Genomic DNA, 19,377 nt, shown 5'->3' with positions numbered 1-19,377 from the left:
TGTAGGATGCACAAAATCCCCAAAATCCATAAAAATGGTATTTTTGGTATTCTAGCGAGGATCGGATTCTTGCTACTGAAGGGTTGCATCTGGGCTATTTATGTTAATTACCATGGGTAATGTCTTAACTAGTAATGCCAACTTAGCCGAAAATACTGACTCCCACACCTTTCTGGGCACTCGTTTTTAAGGCCATTTTCGAAATGGAAACCCTCGTCAGGTTGAAGGTAGGGGGTTCTGCTATTGCAAAATATTATAAATAGCCGGGCAGCAGAAATAACTTTGCCCACTGAGACTTTTATTATGCTCGGCATTCTTTTGTTGTGTGAGTCTGCCAATTTATTGAAAAACTTGCGCTAAATTTAACAAGAGAAGTTTATAACAAGTTCGGAATTAATTTGATTTCTCGCAGAGACCGTACATAAACAAATAACAAGATAGGGGCAGTGCAGCCAACTCACTTTGATTTATGCAGCCGGAGCCGCAGCATCCCCAGCCAGGAACAGGAATCGCCCCCCAGCCAGGGTTCCAGTGACGGCATCTCTCCAGGATCCGGTGCGAAGGACCAAGACCAGGACTTATCGGGGTTATGGCTTCCTTATGAATTGCCGGTCTTGAGTGAGCTCACTTAGCCCGAGTACTGTATGCTTGCCAGGCTGTTGTTTAATGCATTCTGCAGATTTCGTCGCATTTTATGTGATTTTATTTCGGACATGTGTGTGCATTGTTCTGTGGCTTCTGTTTGCTCTGGCCAATCTATTTCGGTTCTATTTGCCTTCTTCTCGAGCAAAAGTGCCGGCTGCAAGTGCAAAAAAATCAATAACCAAGTTAGTCATGGGATATCTTTAGTTGTGGTGCATAAATATGGATATAATAAATGGGGGGATGTCGGAAAAACTGTGTACACAAATTTAGAGCGATGACAGCCAGCGATTTTGGGCCAATTACAAACGCATGGACAGGATGTGGAGGTCCCAGTGTCATGGCAAATAATTCCCATTTTATTTTCCCCTAATTAATTTCTGTTGTTTCTGCAGCGCGGCGCCTAAAACGTGATTATTTGATCTACATTCGTCGATAATTACGGATTATTGAAAGTTTTGTTTGAATTAATATTGAAATAATTTCCTGAGCCGGGTCGCGTCGGCATAAATAATTACCGAAAAAAGCGGGGGCGGGAAAAACAAAATAATCAACATAAAAATAAATGGCCTGGTTGGTTTCCATTTGTTTGGCCCGTGGTTTATCGCCCCATCTGTCGGCCATATAGGGTATTGGATTGGATTGGTTTCGGATCTGGATTCGAACCACCTACGCTCGCTTTTTCAGTGTGATTGCCGGCTAGAAATTAGGTTAATTAGTGGTCAGTTGTTGTGTAACTGCCGTGTCCTTTGATTGCTGTCGTTTTGTTATTATTTTCCCTGTTTTCTCTGTGGTTCGGGTAAATAGATAAGGTGGTTTTTGTAATGGCCTGGCCCTGTGTGATATACACATGTGATATCAGAACGTGTCTGAAATGGGATTCCCCATTGTCCCATCTTCCGCAACTCCTTCCCCTCACAAATGCACAATTGCGGCATATCTTTTCCCATTCCAGGTCCCTTGAATTGCCAGTTGTTTGTGTGTCTGGCAGTAATGAACTTTTATGCATTGTCATTAACTTTTATTGTATATATCTGCCATTCATCCTGGCACACACAGACGGAGGTATATGCAGAGGAAATACACCTCTCCGCTGTGTTTTTGCTGGCATTATAATAAATTTAAATCATTTGTTGCATTTATTTTAATTATGCGCAATTTAAAATGCATTATGGCTGCAACTTTAAGGGGCTTTAAAGTGGCAGGGCGCTTAGGTCGGGCGTAATTTAATTTCGTTGACAGAAATTCAATTATTTGCGTTTTCCCGAGCCGCCGACTAGCGCACGGAAAATGTTTTGTCAAAATGTTCGGTAAAAATGCCTCACGCATGCAAAAGCCGGGCGCATGCTGCGTATACGTGCTTTCATTAAATTTTTATTTATTCCCCCGCTCATATTTCCGTTTCCCCCGGCAAGTACATATGTATGAGTGTGTCTGGCCGACGCCGACAAATTCTTCTGGTGTAATTTCATTACTTCAATGTTTTACTTTACTGAATTATAAATGAGCCCTTCAGTTTTGTGTGACGCGGCGTACCCTCCCGTTTTATAGCTAGTCATGTGTACCCAAAGCCCAGATGTTCGGCTGTAAATTCGAGGGGGAGGTCGCCCATCCACCCATACACCCACTCGCCCATCTGCCTTCTCCATGACTTTCAAAGGGGCGTTGGTGTCAAAGTTCGCCGCCCCCCTCTCGAGGACAAACGGTTCCAATGAGCCGTTGACCCACCTCCCTGTCGCTCCATTAATATTTGATAATGTGTGGCTGTCAGTTAGCCGTCCAATTGAGTGATTTCCCTGGCTCTGGCCCACCTGGGCTGCTATTCTATTACCGTTTTTGGTTTCGATTCGTTTCCTCTTGTAATTTTTCACCAGCTGCACCTTTTCCCACAGTGCAACTGGCCCCAAACTGAAGTGCCTGGCAGTTTGAGAACCTATACCCATACCTATCTTCTTTTTTATTCGTCGTCTGGCCCCGTGACAGTTTGACATCTGTTGTTGTTTGGTTGCCGGTTGACATTTCGACAAAACGCTGAGCAGGCAGCCCCATTGAAATTGAATATTATTAGCTCATTTCCCTATAATTGCTCTACGAGTCTCTGTGGCCGTAAGTACGGCTCCAAATTACACATATCACACATACGCCGCGTGGCACACAATCCGTAGGGCCAATCTATTTGCGGGGGCGGTGCCACCACTCCACTCACTATCTGCCCCATCGAAGTCATTAGATCCACTTAAGTGTGGCAACGCATGTGGTGAAATAGGGTTAGACTGGGCCAAGTCCATGCTTCGAAATTAGTAATGAAAATGCAAACAATTAAATGAACGTATTGAAATCCTTGACTAAGTAGGAATTTTATATTAAATGGTTCTTCTCATTATTATAAAAATGAAACAACAAAAGTGGAATATATTTTATGAGGTATTTTAGTGCTGAACAATTTCTGGCCTTCAGCATTTATAATTTCCTTTGTTTTAAAAAGGTCAATCGCTATTGTTATTTTTATAGAAAAGCAGTTAACATATGTTAAATATAATAAAACTAAACAAAGCTGACCTTTAGGAGAAAAATAAATATGTTTCTAAAACTAGAAAAGAAGGTGTATTTTTCTGGAGAATCACAGTGCAGTGAAAACGAATTGACATACAAATCTATAATCAAAAACCGAAATTCGGAAGTAAATTGAATGGGCAGACTAAATAATTAATCCTATTGTTTTTGTGATTTAAAGTAAATGTACATCGATATAGGGTTGCTTCTATCCACTTGTTTCTTAGTGTCACCTCAGCGCCCAGGGTGAGATGCAATTTTAGGCCTGTCGAGTGGAATGCCTGGTCTTCAACTCAGTCTTATGTAACGTACTTCCATGAAGCGTCTCGGGAATCGAGGGCGGGCTTACGACGCGTATGCGCAATCTGGGGAGAGGCTGCCAGCAGCTGCACTCTGATTAGACAAAGTTGGCCCGGCAAATTAAGGGGCAGCAGGAGCAGCACACAGACAATCACAGAGTGCAAACGGCAGACTGCAGCTGCTGGCCAAGGAGACTGCCACAATGGCCAGGAGTAGTCGGCAAAGTTTCCAGGAGCAAACAAAGCAGCGAAAGGACCTCCTCCTCCTCTTCCTCGGCACCAAGGACTTTAATTTTGCGGCGGCTGGGCAAACTTTGCGACAAACAGCAACAAATGCTGGTAACCGCCTGCGCTTAACACTTTCTGCCGAAGCAGTTTTAATATATTTTTAATAACTCATGGTGGGGCAGCACCCAATTTAATTAGAAAGTTCAACTTTCGCTGCGTCAATGTGCCAGATGGATTCTCAATTTGAAATTCCCATTTCGAACTTCCCAAGGAGAATTGCATATAGTTTTGATAGAAACATGGCTGATGTGACATTAGTTCTTCAAAGTAAATATAAATTACATTGTTCACATCAAAAGTGCGTCATTTAATCTAAGAAAATCTAATATTGATTATATCACAGGTTATTTATTTAACTCTCATGGCTGGTCAGCTCTTTTTTCAACCATAAGAGAATGCAATTTCGGGGAGTCCAGAAAGTTAAGAGCTTTCCCGGCTTTTATGACCTTAAAGGAGTGCCCATTTGTGTCGAATAAAAGTATTTTGATTTGGATCTAGTTCTGTGTTTGCCTTTCTCGTTCGATTGCATTTCTGTGTTGTGGGTTGGAATTTCCCCATTTTTGTTTGTTCGTTCGCCAACAAAAAAGAGTTTGCCAAAATAACATTTATCAATGTCGTCTGTGCTCCCCATACTTTCCCCAAGCCGTATCTGGGATTTGTCTCTAGCAACGAATTGAAGTGCATCAAATAAGTTGTGTGTGCATGCGAGTTGGAAATTTGTTTGCCCAATGTATACTAAAAGTGTCTGCAGGGAAAATTGGGAAACTCTGTAGCTCTCTCGCTCTGTCTAAGTATTTTATCAATAATTCAAAGTTGCCTCGGAAAACTTTTTAGGAATTTTCGACCGCATTCAGACGGAGATTTTCGTGAGAGTGCAACCCGGGAAAAGCCAGGAAATCCGAAAAATTAGCTGCACTCGAACTGGAGCAGCGATTTTCCTGAGCTACCCAATTTTCCGGCTTGATTAGCGCTCGGCTTGGAAACTTTCGCCGGCATTTTACACGGCTTGTTGTCTGTGTATTCGAGTATCTGTGTGTGCCTTTCTCTGTGTCGCGGCAATTTGTTCGCTGTCACTTTGCACGCGGCTGCGACATAAATTTCCCTTTTGCCGACCCAATTTTCGGAGGCGGCATCGGCTGCTGCTGCTTTTCCTGCTGCTGCACAACCGAAAAGAGAAGCGTTGTCAAAACTTTGCAGTTGGCTTTTATTTACATGGCGGGGCTCGGCTTTGGGTTGGGGTAACTAACCAAAAAATACAAAAAAATGAAAACAAAAATAGACCATAAATAAAAACCACAAGCAGCACCAGAAGCAAAAGCAAAAGCAGCAGCGGCGGCAGCACACAGAAAATAATGGAAAAAGTTAGTTTTGCATAACGCGCAGATCCGGAGCACACTTGAAAGTCGGGCGATGCGGGTGCCTGGTGGTCAGGGAAGGGTTAAAGTGGGCGAGGGGCTGCTGGGCGTGTGTGAACTGCAAGTTGGGCAAGAACAACAGCTGCTGTGGCCTCCACCCACACCGACCAACAGACAAAAGGGTTACACAGGAAGAAACAAGCCTCAGCTAAGAAGAGTGGTCAGCAAGTCGTATTTTAAGGATCAAGCAAGTTAAATCTTCTTAATGTAAAACAATTAATACTTAAAATAAGGAAAGGAGATACATTGTGTTCCTCTTAAGTTAAGAAGGAGTCAATAATACCGCAAAAGTTGAATTCAAAAATCGCACTTAAGGTAGATTTGGTAACATTCTTTATTCATTTTTCAAAAATTTATGAGAAACCATCAAGAATATTCAAGAATGCTTTTTATAGAAAGTGTAACTATTTTATAGCAATCCATGAATTGAACTAAAAATGTGCCTAAAAGTAGGCAATAAAAAATGACGAAATACAGGGGTTTTACCAATAATGAAAATTGTAGCATACTTTTAAACACCTTCATAGTAATGCTCGATAAAATTGAAAAGATTAAATGACTCTTTGTTTATTAGAATGAAATGAATTCGTTATAGAGCCAGAAGTTTGTTTATAGACCTTAGGTTTTCCTCAGTGCCCAACTAAAAAGGACCAACGAAGGATGAGGGTGAGATTGCAACCACATATACACAGTTGTACTTTTGAAACTGCCAAGGTTAGAGGGGGGAACAGGGGGAAATAGAGGACCCCAAGCTGGAGTTTGCATATTTACTGCAGCTGCAGACAAAGTTGCACTTTTACTACCAGCCAAGCAACTCGGAATGAGCTGACGATGCTCACCGAACTTGCCACCACCCACAACTACAGCCCCCTAACACCATAAACTGGTCCAAAATCGAAAGTTCCATTGAACTTGCCGCCTCCGTATTTACCAATCTCAGCCGTATTTTCGTATTTTGCTGCGCAAATTGAAACCGGAGTCGCAATCGATGGGAAAGCCCCAGCAAATGTTGCACTTAAATTCGAAATTATTCTACTAATTGAGCCACATTAGCTGCTTGAGCTGATTTTCAAGGGGAGGGAAACTTGAAACTCGAGTAAACACAATGAAAGCATTTTCAATTTTGTACAACGCAAAGCACTGAGCTTGAAATTCGGATTATTTTTGGCCCAAAAGCAAGCAGCTTACTAGTGGATTAAGGTTTGGAAATAATCAAAATGGCCTTATTTTTTGGGATGGTTATTTATGTACTTTTGGAGCAGTAACTGAGTATAAATAAACATGGTTTCAAAATGTTAATTTGGAGGATAAATTCAAGTTTGATATTTTACTTTAAGCTGGGAATTTTAAGGAAGTTGGATGAGGCATTTACATTTTAAAGGATATAAAATTTTGTACTAATTCGCCTCTTATTTTTAATTTACCAAATCTCTAATCTAAGTCTCTAAATTCCTAATTCCAGACACTAATTGATGAGCTAATGGCTCCAAAATGCCACAGATTTTCTTTCACTTATGCACAGAGACTTCTCGCAAATTTATTTAAATCTTTCACCAAATCTCTCACTTGGCAGGCGGCATTTGCAACTTGTTTAATTATTTCCAAAGCGAATTACACAAAAATAATGTATTTATGGGATTTCCTCGACAAAAAAGTTCTGTGTGGAATTCCTAAGCACAAACTTTTCACTTTTCAGAGAGTAAGGGGAGTCCAGCTAATTGAATCCCACATTCCACACAATAATTCTACTGCTGCCGCACTTATTCACTTCACTTTATTCATTACCAGAAAACTAATTTGCATGTCGCCAGTGTCCGCACTCACATAATCTCTCAAATCAGTGGATGACTGACAGTTTGGGAACTTTCTGGGGTTACAGGACTATTTTAAAAGAGAGCTTTTCAAAAAAACAGAGTGTACTGAAATTTTACCACAAGTGCGTGGGTTGAAAATAAAAGTTAGAAACCAGATTTATGAGTTGAAAATAAAAAAGTCAAGCTCGTATTACTTTATTAATTCTGTTATGGAAATCACCAAAATTATAAAATCACATAAAGGTGTTCAAAAGTATGCCACAATATATTATTAATACAAAATTCCGATGAATTTTATTCAATGTGCCCTGAATTTCTCTGCATAATTTAAGACACTTTTAAAATTTCTTTTAAGTTTACTCATGTTAATATAAGTTAAATCAGCACTCCCAACTTGGTTTATACTTAATTTAAAAAAAACCAAATGTATTAAATCTTTTTATGGCGAAGTCATCTGAGCCCCCTTATCTTTACCCATTTTAATCTGATAAAAATAGCTGATTTGGGTTTTTCCCTTGCTCTTCGCCTGCCGAATTAAAAATTAAATAAATACCACCGACTGGGGCCAAATGGCAGGACTTTAGTAAAAAGTTATGTCTACATTCAGCCGGGCTGTGCCTTTCTGGCTGACTTCGAGGGCAGGAAGCGCGGCTACACGAATTGCCACTTAAAAATTCAAAAGTTTTGCGGCTGGCGCATATGGCAGCCAGTTCGCCTCGACTTCAGATCCGCTCAGCTGGCATAAGCAGGCAAAGCGGAAGCGGAAGTGGCAGAGGCAGGGATTTTGGCTAGGACGCCTGGCAAAACAATAACAAAATCCAGCCCAATCCGCGGTTTTTGTTAACCTTAACCCGGTTTCGGGGATTGGGATTCACCAGCAGGCAGGCAGCAAATCTAATTTCAATTGTTGAGGCATTTGCATGGGAAATACCATAAACTGGCACGCACTTGAAGCGTGATGGAAATATTTGCGCTGGTTTGCAGGCATGAAAAATGAATAGGTTAAAAATAAAGCTGGGCTCTCTGCGAAAAATGTATAAATAAATGAATAAATGCATGATTGCTGTGGGCGAGGATTTAACACACAAATTTTATAATGACTATTAAGAGATGGCCGACGAGTTAAATGAATTTGCTTTGAAAGCTCCATCAAGAGAGAAATTTTAAATTGAAATGATATTTAGTTGGATGGCAGTTTCAGCTTAAATCAGTTTTTTGATGAGTTGGTCTTGGTTGAACTTCTAAACTAAAATGTTTTAAGAGCATTGCAAGTATCTGAAGACATATTCTCCAAGCTGCGCTTAGACTTAGTTTACTATGCGGCTCGAAGGACCAGAAGCAATGTTTACAGCGGAAAACATTATAAACTCGAGAGATGGAAAGCAACCGAGAAAAGCGAGGAAAAACATGAAAAGTCGGGGGGAAAGTTGCAAACAAGTGGGAGCCGCAAATTGACTTGGATCTGGGAGACAGTGCACGAAATGCACTCCATGCCGCAGAAAGTCAAAAGCTGCGACCGCAGAAATTGTCTGCTCGCCCGCGCCCTCGTTTTCCCCCTCGTCTTGGCATTTTCTTGGTTTTCCTGTGGGCTTCCACTGGGGGTTTTCTACGGGCTTTGCTACGGGTTTTCCACTTGCCTGCTGTGTGTCACTTGAGTTGCTGTTTCTGCAGCAGTACGACTACTACGGAAATGTATCCCGATTTTCGCCCGGAGAGCAGCGACAATGCCACACGCACACAGCGGCACACTCACCCACACACTGGCACATACACACACACACACGGCGCCGACACGAAAACAAAAACGGAAACGAGCGCACGAAAATTCCGCAGCTTTAAGAGCCCTACTTTAAAAACTGACTTTCCAGCCGGGATTTGGAATTTTCTTAGCCCTATCCTTTTGCTATCTGTATTTACTGGATATATTTTGGTATTCTAATCGAATCGGTATCTGAATCGGTAGCGAAATGATAATGATTGCAGCCACATCGCGGCCGAGGCAGCACTTGCCACTCTATTTTGGCCAGTTTTAGTTTCCGTTTCCGGTTTTAACTGCTGACCGCACGACTCGGAGGCAAAACGAAGACTGAAATCAGCCAGTTGGCGCACTCGTTGTTATATACGCGAAGTCCCCCGACGGAATCGGACGACCGCCGAGTGGTGAGTTTCCACAGGACTCCAAAAGGACCTCAGCAGCAGCAGGATTTCATGAGCTCTTCGGGCTGCCCGCGATTGAGTTGTTTGCCAGTCACAGTTAATGGTTACTTTTCGTGAGCGGAGGGCCACGAATGCAACAGTTTTCTGTTAGCCAGCCAGGGTTTAATTACTCGGCGAAAATTGGGCAAAATGAAAGCCATCAATTGGCTCACATTTTGTTTTTAAGTTTGCATAGGTCCCGCAATTAAAAGGGGTTTCTTAAGAAAACAAAAGGCAATGAATCTTCTTTAAATATATGCAGAAAGTCGTCGTTTTACGTCAAAAACATACTTTAGACTTACTTTTCGGGGAACTAATTATACTTAAATTTAGTTGTAGATTGCCTACAAAATGTTAGTTCAAGAAAATAAATATTATAGAAAAGTATATGTTTAACAAGAACTCCTTACTTTATATATTGCAATATTTATTTTCCACATAAGAAAAGAATTTATCCAGATTTCTTAACCACAACATCTGTTAAATAAAGTAGGGGTGACTTTGCTATACAGTCAGGCTAACATTGCCATAAACATTTATCCGATCGCCTTTTAAATGTGTACTGTTAATTTTAGCCTACAGTTTTCCACCCTCTTTGAATTGTCCACCCCGCAATACCACCCTCAAAAATACAGTATGTTACAGACCTACGTCAACAGGATGTTAAAAACTGTACTATTTACATCGAGGGGGCAAAAATAACAGTAGAACACTTTGGACGCCGAAACGGTTAAAATTCTTAAGGGTAACATGCTGCATAACACTTCTGTTAGGGTTTACAGAACGTGGGAATATGGTTTACATTGATGTTGAAAAGTAATATTGACTTTGAAGATTGAAACATATTAAAATTATTTCGCTTGGGACTTAAATTCAAAATTTTTATGTTTAAAATAAATGCTATTTAAATTTTTAAAAATGCATGCCAAGGACACCATTACTCAATATTAAAAGTTTTAAATTAGACTCTTTATGAAGTTCTTCAAATAAGTCTGAAAATTGCTAAGATTGTTCTATAATATTAATAGATTTTATTCAGGGTACTCATGGCACACTTTCACAAGTACATCTAAGGACACGGAAGTCCTAGCCTCTTACAATCGGAAATGATTTTATTGCAGCTTTGGCCATTTCCCGTGCGACTGCAAAGGTGATTTAAAAACACAATCAAATATCGCAGAGCATTTCGAAAACTATTTTAAACCGCATAAATATTGTATCGAAGACATAGTACTCAGGACGAAGGAAAAACAACTGCAGGGCGGTGGAAAAATGCTGAGAGGAGCGCATAAATAACACTAGGGGGTCATGGGTGGAGGTGAAGACGGAGTGAAGAGGGTTTCCAGGGGGCGTTGGGCACATATAAAATACACGGGTCACCAGCGACGACGAGAAATAAATTGTATTTAGTTGTACAATTTATGGTCCCTATGCAGGGGGCGGAAAAGGGGGCGGGGAGGCGGTGGTCACATACTTACACACATGTATAATTCAATGCAAGATGCGAAGGGGGCGTGGGAAAAGGGGGCTGGGCGGGCATGTCTATCGATGGTTGCATCGCCCGGGGCGACGTTGATTTTGCTGTAGCGCACTTTGGCGGCGTGTCCTTTGTTTCACTTTGTTATTTTGTTATTTTCAAATTATTTATTGGCCAACGAGCGGCGGAAAAGCAGCCACAGCGTCAGGAGCTTCACATCCAGCTACTAGTCTACACGGAAAGAAAATAGAGGACTTACAATGGGGTTTATTTTTTAGAAATGCCAAATTCCAGGCGAAACCACTTATAAAGGTGTCGAAAAGTATGAAACAGTTTATTTTCCTTGTTCCAGTAGACCTTTTTTTACTGCATACTGTTAGACACCTTTATCAATATTTTAAAATAAATGTTGGGCTGATAATTGTAAACATTCTTTCAGGGAAGTCAGTTCCCTAATTAGTTCAGAAGTTCGGTGTTTGATGTTATCTTGCCGCAGTTATCCTGTTAAAAAGTTCTCAAGCCCCTAGTGACTTCTGAGTACGTTTTTTTTTCCAGTGCACTTCCAGCTGCCTCCGCCAGTTGAGCCGGGGCTAATGTGTAATTCAATAGAGTAAGTAATGTGCATCAATTTTCAGCTCAATAACGCATGGAATACAAATGCGAAACATGTGCAAATATGTGCGCGCTTCCACACAGACAGCGACACAGCAAACATCCGCAGAAATAAATATCTAATAGCGAATAAGGGCGAGGGTTGCCAGAGGGGTGGGGGGGAGGTCCTGCAAGGACGAGTGCGATTTCGACACTGTGTGACGCGTTTCCGTTTCCGTCTTGCGGTTCGCTGCTGTTTGCTCTTTGCCCTCTGCTCCTGGCCCCTACTCTCTACTCCACTTTTGTCTGCGTTTATTTGTTTTTCGCTGTTGTCTTTGCCCCTCCGAAGGAAAAATTGCAATTGTTTTTCCTTTTAAATGTGTGCAACCAGCGATCGTGCGCGAACTTCGCCCTGAGTAATGCGAGACCTTCAATTGTGCGGAAAATTGAATTCTGCGGCGAAAATGCCTGAATTTATGAGAATGGGTCGGTGGGCGGCAGAGATGCCATCATTTGCATAACCATGCTTTATTTGTCCACCAAATGCCAACACAACTGCTGGCCACTTGGCGCAAAAACAAACAGGCAAAACAGGACATTCCGGATGCCAAGATGCCAGCCTGCAGTCAAGTGCATTGTGGCAGGCAAATAAACAAACAAAGCTACGGGAAACTGCAGACAGGACCTGTTCCCAGGACATGCAAATAACTGGACACTCACTGTGTACCGAGTCCAGCAAGGATGAGGGGCTGTGGGTGGTACACTTTGACCCATAAGCTAGCCCCTTTTACCAGAACTCTGCCTGGGCTAACTAGGTTTATGGGGTTTCCTTTACAGCCTTAGTTTTTGTTAAAAATATTAATAAAGTTTTTAGTTGCATTATTGGTTTAAAAAACACACATCTAAGGACCAAAATATATTTATTATGGGAAAAAAGTTCCTTTTAAGTTGAGTTTATTATACTTCTGGATTTAAAATTTATTGCATACTTTTGGATACCTTTTAGTAATTTCGAAACCCTGGTGATTTTATTGTGGCTACCCACATATGTTTTCCTGTTATTGAGTTATTCAATTCAAAGGCTTTTAAATATATTTTTCGGCTAAGGGCCCGGGAAAGTATCTGCAAGATACAATGCTGCTTTGCAATAAGCTACAATTTCTACAGATTTAACCACACATGGTGCTTAAAAAAATTGCCGAGTCTCCTGCCAAATCGCGTAAATCGCAATTGCCACTATATATCGTTGCCTTCTCCCAGCTGTTAATTAAAAATGTTGCCTGCAATTTCCCATACAAGTTAGACACCGAGTGCATGAGCATACGGGGATTGCCCAGATAGTCGGCCAAGATTTATACCGGCTAATAGAGGTTACGTCCCCGTACCTCACCTCCATTTTGCCGGGGAAAACGGAAACGAGCACAAGAATTTCAATTTGCTCAAGAAATTGCGGCCGCAAAGTGAGTGCCGAAGTGCAGTGAAGCCCATGAAGTCCACACGTGTGTCTGGATGGCCAGGACGGCCTGTCAGGGAGCCAAAAGGGTCGAAGTCGAACGATTGCCCCACGGACTTGGCAGCTTATCCGAATCCGACTTCGTCCTGGGCCGCAATTTACACCACGGCTGCAGCTCATAAATTTTCCCAAGTGGAAAATTGCTCAATTTATAACTGTGTGGCGAGGTGTTGATTGCACTTGGTTGGGCGCCAGTTTTACACTTTAAATTTGCCACCTGATTGGATTTGGATTGGGCTTGGGATCAGCCACTTATTAATTTGTTTATGCGACTCAAATCACTCACACCCCATCGTGAGCCCCAAAAACCGCAGATCAACTGGGTAACCAACTTAAGATTCAGTTCATGAGCTGTGTCCCCTTTCTTTCCTCAGTCAACAACAAATGTTCGAAAAATTTGTTAACATCAAAAAGTACATTAAAGGCTCAAGGAATGCGCTTTCGTGCGGAAATTGCTTACGTGCGTGGCATTAACAAATGGCATCCGCGCCTTCCGTATAAGACTCGTCCGCAGTCCGTGGTCCTTCGTCCTTGGAGCACATCCCACCCCCTTTCGAAGGCTGTGGAACATGTCGCTTTGTAGCCGCCGACTCAGCCATTGGCCATCGGTGGTGGATTTGGGCCCTCTGGACGCCACTGCGCATGCCGACAAATGATTGTGGCCTCAACAAGTGTGTTGGATTCTCCACAGAGCCCGCGAAATTCAGCGGATTTGTGGAGACTTCTGCCGCGGTGGTAACTTCATCCTCCGCATCCGACTTCCCTTTTCCCAGTTGACAACTACTCGAACGGCTCACGTAACTTGGCAGGCGAAGCTGCAGCCACTTCACTACAAAATAATTAAAAATTGAACACACAGAACTGCGGAGCAGACAAACAAACGGCTAGCAAATGACACTCGCCACGGAAAGGAATGGAATGCAATGCGATCTGCCGGCAGGCGACACTCCAGATACAAATACACTTGGCGAAATGGGCTGGAAAATGGAGAACGATCAAACTAAGCTGAGGAAAACTAAATATTGCTCCATATAATGTACCTAGAAAAATAGATAATTAAGACACATGCTTGCTGAAATAAAATTTCAGAACTGGAATTGATGTGTTGTCATCAAAAAGTCTTTTAAAAACTGGCTATAAAATGGTTTATTTTTCATACAATTCAAAATTAGTAACTTTTTAGGGCAGACAAAAACGTAAACGATTACGCCATTACGATTGAGAGATATATTACATTTGAAAACGAAGCCAAGAGCTTGGAGCTCAACATATAAGGAAAAGTCGGGGTCACCAAAAATTTATTTTTTTAATTTTAAAGCAAAGAAAAGCCATAAAATATTTTCCATCATTTGTTTTAGATGATACCGCCTAAGTTGGTTAGCTCAAAAATTCATAAAACAAGTCGAAAACAATATCAACATTTTTTTATTTCACTTAGTTTTTTGTTCTGTGCACAGCACTCCATATTGTCAGTTGGAATCATCTTGTTGTTGTTTTTTGGTGCTGGCTGCCGTTGTCATTGCTGCTCATTTTACACAAACCAACAAGGGCCAAAGGCGAACCAGCACGAACACGGCAATCTCCCCCAGCAGGAGCTCGTGCTCCTTGGTCCTTGCTGCTTGGTCCTTGGTCCTTGCCCCCCGCTGATGCTCCTGTTTCCCGCCCCTCTCATCGCCTGCAGCTGCTTAAATAATTTTCGCGATGGGGAGCGAGCTTCGTGTTCGTCAGTTGCCGGATATAAAATGTCAATAAGCTCCAATAACGCAATTGACAAGCTGAGACAGCCTCCCACGCTTCACCGAAACGCTGAACTGCGGCAACAATAAACGGAAAATGGTTGCCCCGGATGGGGGCAAGGGTTAATGCAGTTGGCCAGCGAGGCGTGCACTAACTTCCAGCATCGACATCTCCGGTTGCCCGCGGGATCAGAAAGGAACCCCCGCCAAGTAATTTCAGGCTTAAAGAAGCTCCAAATTGATTACGGTTCAAATGATGGGCTTAGCTTTCATTGAATCTCAATTCAACGAGCATCGAGGGAAAATTTTCAACCCCTTGAGATGAGATACGAAACTTGTTGATTTAAGACGTTGAATTTTATACATTTAATGACTTTCTTTAATCATTAACTAACATAACATCGAAATCAAGAACCCACGTATTTTTCATGACTTTAAATCTCGGTTTTCTGTGCAAAGCTATTAAAGTCAACAAGAAATATTCAAAGTCGAGCCTCCTTGTGTTTCACTTTCGTATTGTTAGAGCCCGACGATGAGCCAGAATTAGATCCTTGGGGCATTTCTCGCATTTCTTCCGAAGAACGCCCTATAACAATTCGACGACTTGATTTGGGGGTACGTTCCAAGGACTTATCCAGGGATCTCCGAGGTGTAGTCCTCAAACTGGAAACTGGGGTGCCAGCCACGATAGGTTTCTTGTTGTTCCACACGCAAAGCACAAACCGGATCTCCTTTTTGAAAGCTGCCTTAAAAGTAAGCTATGGAATAAAACATTTGAAATGGTTCAAATTAATCAAAATTCGATGCATTCTGGTTACAACAATTCAACAATTTGTAAATCCCGAATAATTACTGATCTTGTATGGTTAATACAAGTAAAAGATTACCGACTATTTTAAAAAGATTCATCGTAACTTTAGAAACCTATCGAAAATTAATCACATTTTCGATTATTTCGATAGTTTGCAAGTTATATAGTGCTCACCCTTTCTTCCAACGCTACTTGCTGTACGAAGACCAGGAACTCCGTAATGCCGATGAGAAAAGCAATCAGGATGCCCGCGTAGAGCGTGTAGAAGATGCCGCGCAGCTCCTCGAAGTTCATGTCTTGAGTGGCATCCGGATCGGGTTCCTCGAAGCAGTTGGAGTTTGTTTGCTTCCACCACCTCATTTTCATATTGTAAAGGGTACCCCGTTCACTTAACTTCAGGATGGCCACACTCAAGTTTGATCTATACTCAGCGCCAAAGGGAACTGCAATTGCGTAGTGTTTTTCCCCGAACTTTTCGCCCACGGAGCGCAGGTCGCAGTTCTGCTCGCGATGGTATTCCAGGGTGGTGGTCTCCATGAGAAACATATAGTCTCCTCTATTTTTCAGCACGCGTTCTACTCCCTCGAGATTGTCCTTTGTGTAGGCAGATGGGTCATCGTTGTTCATCAGGTTAAAGGCCAGGCGGTAGATGGTCTCGTTGGATTCGGCCAGCAGATTATACGTACTACCGCCGTAGATGGTGCCAAACTTGACCTTCTTCTGGCCACCCAGATCCTTCAAGTTGCCTATGCTGCCTTCCATATTGGAACTGGTCAAAAACGCAGCTAAATTGGCCGTATAAGAGTTGGCAATGATGATGGCGAAAATCCACCAGGTGGCCTCAAACATACGCACCTGAATAACGCTTTAGTAATATAGTTAACAAGTAATTGGGTTAGTAATCTCACCTGTGGACTTTTTGGAAGGATGTCGCATCCTGCCGTCATAATGGAGGCCACAGTCAGCCAACCAGTGTTGTGGATGTGCCACTGATTCTCGAGCACTTCTGGATCACGGTTGCATGGATGCGGATTCTCCCAGTCCATTTTCGATATCCTCGCAACTATGGTCTTGAGAATGGTCACCACGAACACCGATATAAGGATCCAGATCCAGACTTCTCCTCCGAAGGGCTCCAGGTAAGCATCGAGTGGCTTCTCCTTATGAGGAGTCTTGTAGGCGAGGATACTGACACCCAATTGCATGAAGGGAACCGTGAAGTCCACGGCGGTTTTTCGAGCTTGTGTGATGGTCAAGTCGCAAATTCCCATGTGAGCATCCTAAAGAGTTCAGGAAATTTAAAATTTTTAATTAAATAATTAATCAATAAATTATTAAAATTAGAACGTGAATTCTTCAGATCAAATTAAAGCCCTAAACAAATTCTTAACAGCGCATTCATTAGAGTTTTGGCTTACGATCTTTATCAGATCGAATTTAACTACTCACGTTATTAATTATTTCGCCGATGATGCCATTCCACTGCTTGGTGTCCTTGTCCTGCTTTCCGTACTGCTGATCGGCAACTGGAACAAAGACGTACTCGAATCCCACTTGTTCGGCAATCGCGCCGATAAGGTCGACGGCATATCCCTGATATAAGGCGTTTCCCGTAAGATTCAACTCCCTAGCAGTTTCGTTGTACACAAAGTATGGCGGACCTATTCTGGTGGCCACTCGGTAGATGATCTTCTTTTGCACCTTGGCGTCCACATTGAGCTGTGTTATCTGACCCCGCGGGTCCCAGATGGCTATGCCAATGCCGTCCAAGGGGTCGTACACCTCAATGTTGAAGGTAATCCGCTGACCATCCTCGTCGAACTGCAGGCTACTCGTCCGGAAGTTCGAGTTGTTCACGCCGGAAGTCTGAAAAAGCACACCTCGGAGATTAACGGGTTGTTTCAGCCGGACCTACGTACTTACCCCTTTCATGAGGCGCGCGAGGTAGCGACCCATGGCCCAGGTGCGACCTCCGGATGCGGCAAAGTCGCAGGTTATCCGCGGCACCACCATCCTGTCCGGGTAAAAGAAGCTGGCATTCCGCCAGGATTGCGCAAAGAGCTGCAGTGCATCATGAATGAGGTCGTGGAGGAGGGTGCGTGGCGGTTCATTGCTTTCATAGACGATGTTGTCCCTCTGAGTAATATAGCCATCAGGCAGGGAGTACTACAAATTTGGAATATGTATAAAAAATCTTTTAAAATGTGAAACTTACTCACCGCTGGTGGATCCGGATTGACCAAAAGACGAGCAGCTGTTATATTCACGGCAAAGGTTTCGTTATCTGCCGAGAGTTCCTCCAGATGGTCGGTGTAGGTCTCCAAATTTGTCAGAAATATGTGCTATTTTTTATTAGTTTAAATTAGTCAACCAAAACAAAAAATTTTCTTTTGTTAACTCACATTGTACTGCCCAGTCAAACCAAACTCTGTAGAGGAGTTCAGGAGATCCACCAACATGCCAGGAGAACAGTCCAAAACCACTCGTCGTTCGCCTCGGATGCTTTTCCACATCACCCGGAAGTCATCGTCCTTTTGGAACTTCCTCACCCTCACCACATCATTGTGAACCTCACGCAACTGCAAAAGATCCTGCAAGCGAGCTGCAGCCTTAGCTGTAGAAATTAAGATAATTCAATAGATTAAGTAGAAATAAATTCCTATTATTTTTAAGATAAATAGTCCCAGTATACAAGACAAAAACAAAAATCCCAAATATCCTCAGTTAATTTGAACCATTTTTAACAAAAATCCATTTCCTTTAGGAGCTCGAAAATTTATTCTGGATGTGTTTACTCACCATCATCTGCATCGTAGACAATCGTAAACTTGCGCCACCCGAAATTCTGCACAATATCCGCATAGGCCTTGGATAAAATAACCTGGGATGGATAGAGATTTAGGGTCAGCTGATGGTTGGGCTTTTCCTCTTGATGCTCCTCGTCCGAAACATCAAACTCAATGTGCGGTATGCCGGTATTATTGCATACCAATGCTACGATGTCTGCAAAGAGAGGGAAATAGAGCTATAATACCTATAAAGTATATACACCACAGAGATCCCAGCACTCATCCGCTCTGTTGACAAACAAATCCGGCAGATGTTGGCAAAGTTTTCCGTGATTTTCCTTTGATCCAAAATTTTTCTTGTTCTATTTTGCTTTCGTCTTCTACACAAGATTCTCCCTGCACTCTCTTACCGCTCGCCGCCTTTGAACTTGGTCCGAAAATAGCCGCGACACCATTATCGATGAGATCGCAGGCTGAAAGCGAGAACTCATTCAGAATTTTGGATATTTTAGACTGAATATATGATAGATTTACCCTCTTCCTGCATCTTCACACTTCCATCCTCGGGCTTCAGGCGCTTGATTAGTGGATAAAAGCGCAGGGTTTGCTCCGATTCTGGTCCATTGATGGCATTGACCACCGCCATGAACTCTTTTTCCAGCTCCAGTTCATCGTCGTAGAAGAAGGCCCCTGCAGGTGGGAAAAAAGTGGTATAGATAGTGGGTTAGATAGCTACTTCTCCCCACAGCTGACCACATCTCACCAATGTTGATTTGTTGCCCCTGGCTGTGGCACACGAAAAATGCACTCCACATGCAGCAGAGAAAAACTATGCGATGCCACATGCCTGCTCCTCTGGAATTCCCACAGAACATTTGTGGCCAACGGACTGGGCTATTTCCGAAATATTTTTTTCGCTTTTCATGCGAGCACACCGGCTGGCGATTCCACGGTAACTGGGAAAGCTTTTTTGGACATTGGAGATCGAATGCGACCAGTGAGGAGCGGAGATCAGCTGGATGGAAAAGCTCTTTCAGCTGATTTCACTCCGTAAAAAAATGAGTAGAAAAAATATTAACTTAACTTATAAAGGGTACACAAAATGCATATCAAATAGTATTATAAAGTGGTAACAAAAATAATCTTTCTTGCTCTTCCCATTCTTATGAAAAATGCTGGTTATTAAGTAAACCTGTAATAATAATTTAGTCCCGCCGAAAGTCATATAAACTATGGCCGATTCCTCCCTGGTA

The 19,377-nt window shown here is 42.5% G+C and overlaps 2 protein-coding genes across 2 annotated transcripts in view; both read right to left on the bottom strand.

The window, feature by feature from the left end:
* Tmtc2 (Transmembrane O-mannosyltransferase targeting cadherins 2) overlaps positions 1-9,081 on the bottom strand; it is a 44,458-nt gene extending 35,377 nt beyond the window's left edge. The window contains exons 1-2 of the mRNA XM_017089873.4: positions 8,649-9,081; positions 462-799 (exon numbers count right to left, since the gene is read on the bottom strand). Coding sequence (XP_016945362.2) covers positions 462-541 — 80 coding nt within the window. The 5' untranslated portion in view covers positions 542-799; positions 8,649-9,081. The remainder of the gene's footprint in view (positions 1-461; positions 800-8,648) is intronic.
* A 5,794-nt stretch (positions 9,082-14,875) lies between these two features.
* Positions 14,876-19,044, bottom strand: GluRIIC (Glutamate receptor IIC). Its single transcript, XM_017071021.4, has 11 exons — positions 18,888-19,044; positions 18,659-18,814; positions 18,535-18,597; positions 18,135-18,338; positions 17,738-17,949; positions 17,555-17,677; positions 17,259-17,501; positions 16,785-17,201; positions 16,244-16,615; positions 15,510-16,190; positions 14,876-15,282 (listed from the first exon to the last, which is right to left on the bottom strand). Exons 1-11 carry the CDS (start codon positions 18,997-18,999, stop codon positions 15,007-15,009), a joined length of 2,859 nt encoding a protein of 952 aa, XP_016926510.2. The 5' UTR covers positions 19,000-19,044; the 3' UTR covers positions 14,876-15,006.
* Positions 19,045-19,377: the final 333 nt, after the last annotated feature.

Source organism: Drosophila suzukii, chromosome 2L, assembly GCF_043229965.1.
Source record: "Drosophila suzukii chromosome 2L, CBGP_Dsuzu_IsoJpt1.0, whole genome shotgun sequence".
NCBI lineage: Eukaryota > Metazoa > Arthropoda > Insecta > Diptera > Drosophilidae > Drosophila > Drosophila suzukii.
Note: the sequence above shows the minus strand (reverse complement) of the source record. Positions and strands in the feature narration are given on the sequence as shown.

Excerpts from the sequence above, each read along its gene's own strand:
- GluRIIC (XM_017071021.4), bottom strand. The coding sequence starts at position 18,999 with ATGTTCTGTGGGAATTCCAGAGGAGCAGGCATGTGGCATCGCATAGTT. Across the intron at positions 17,502-17,554 it reads TCAATCCGGATCCACCAGCG|TACTCCCTGCCTGATGGCTA; the intron begins GTGAGTAAGTTT and ends CCAAATTTGTAG. Across the intron at positions 15,283-15,509 it reads AAGTAGCGTTGGAAGAAAGG|CTTACTTTTAAGGCAGCTTT; the intron begins GTGAGCACTATA and ends TTTATTCCATAG.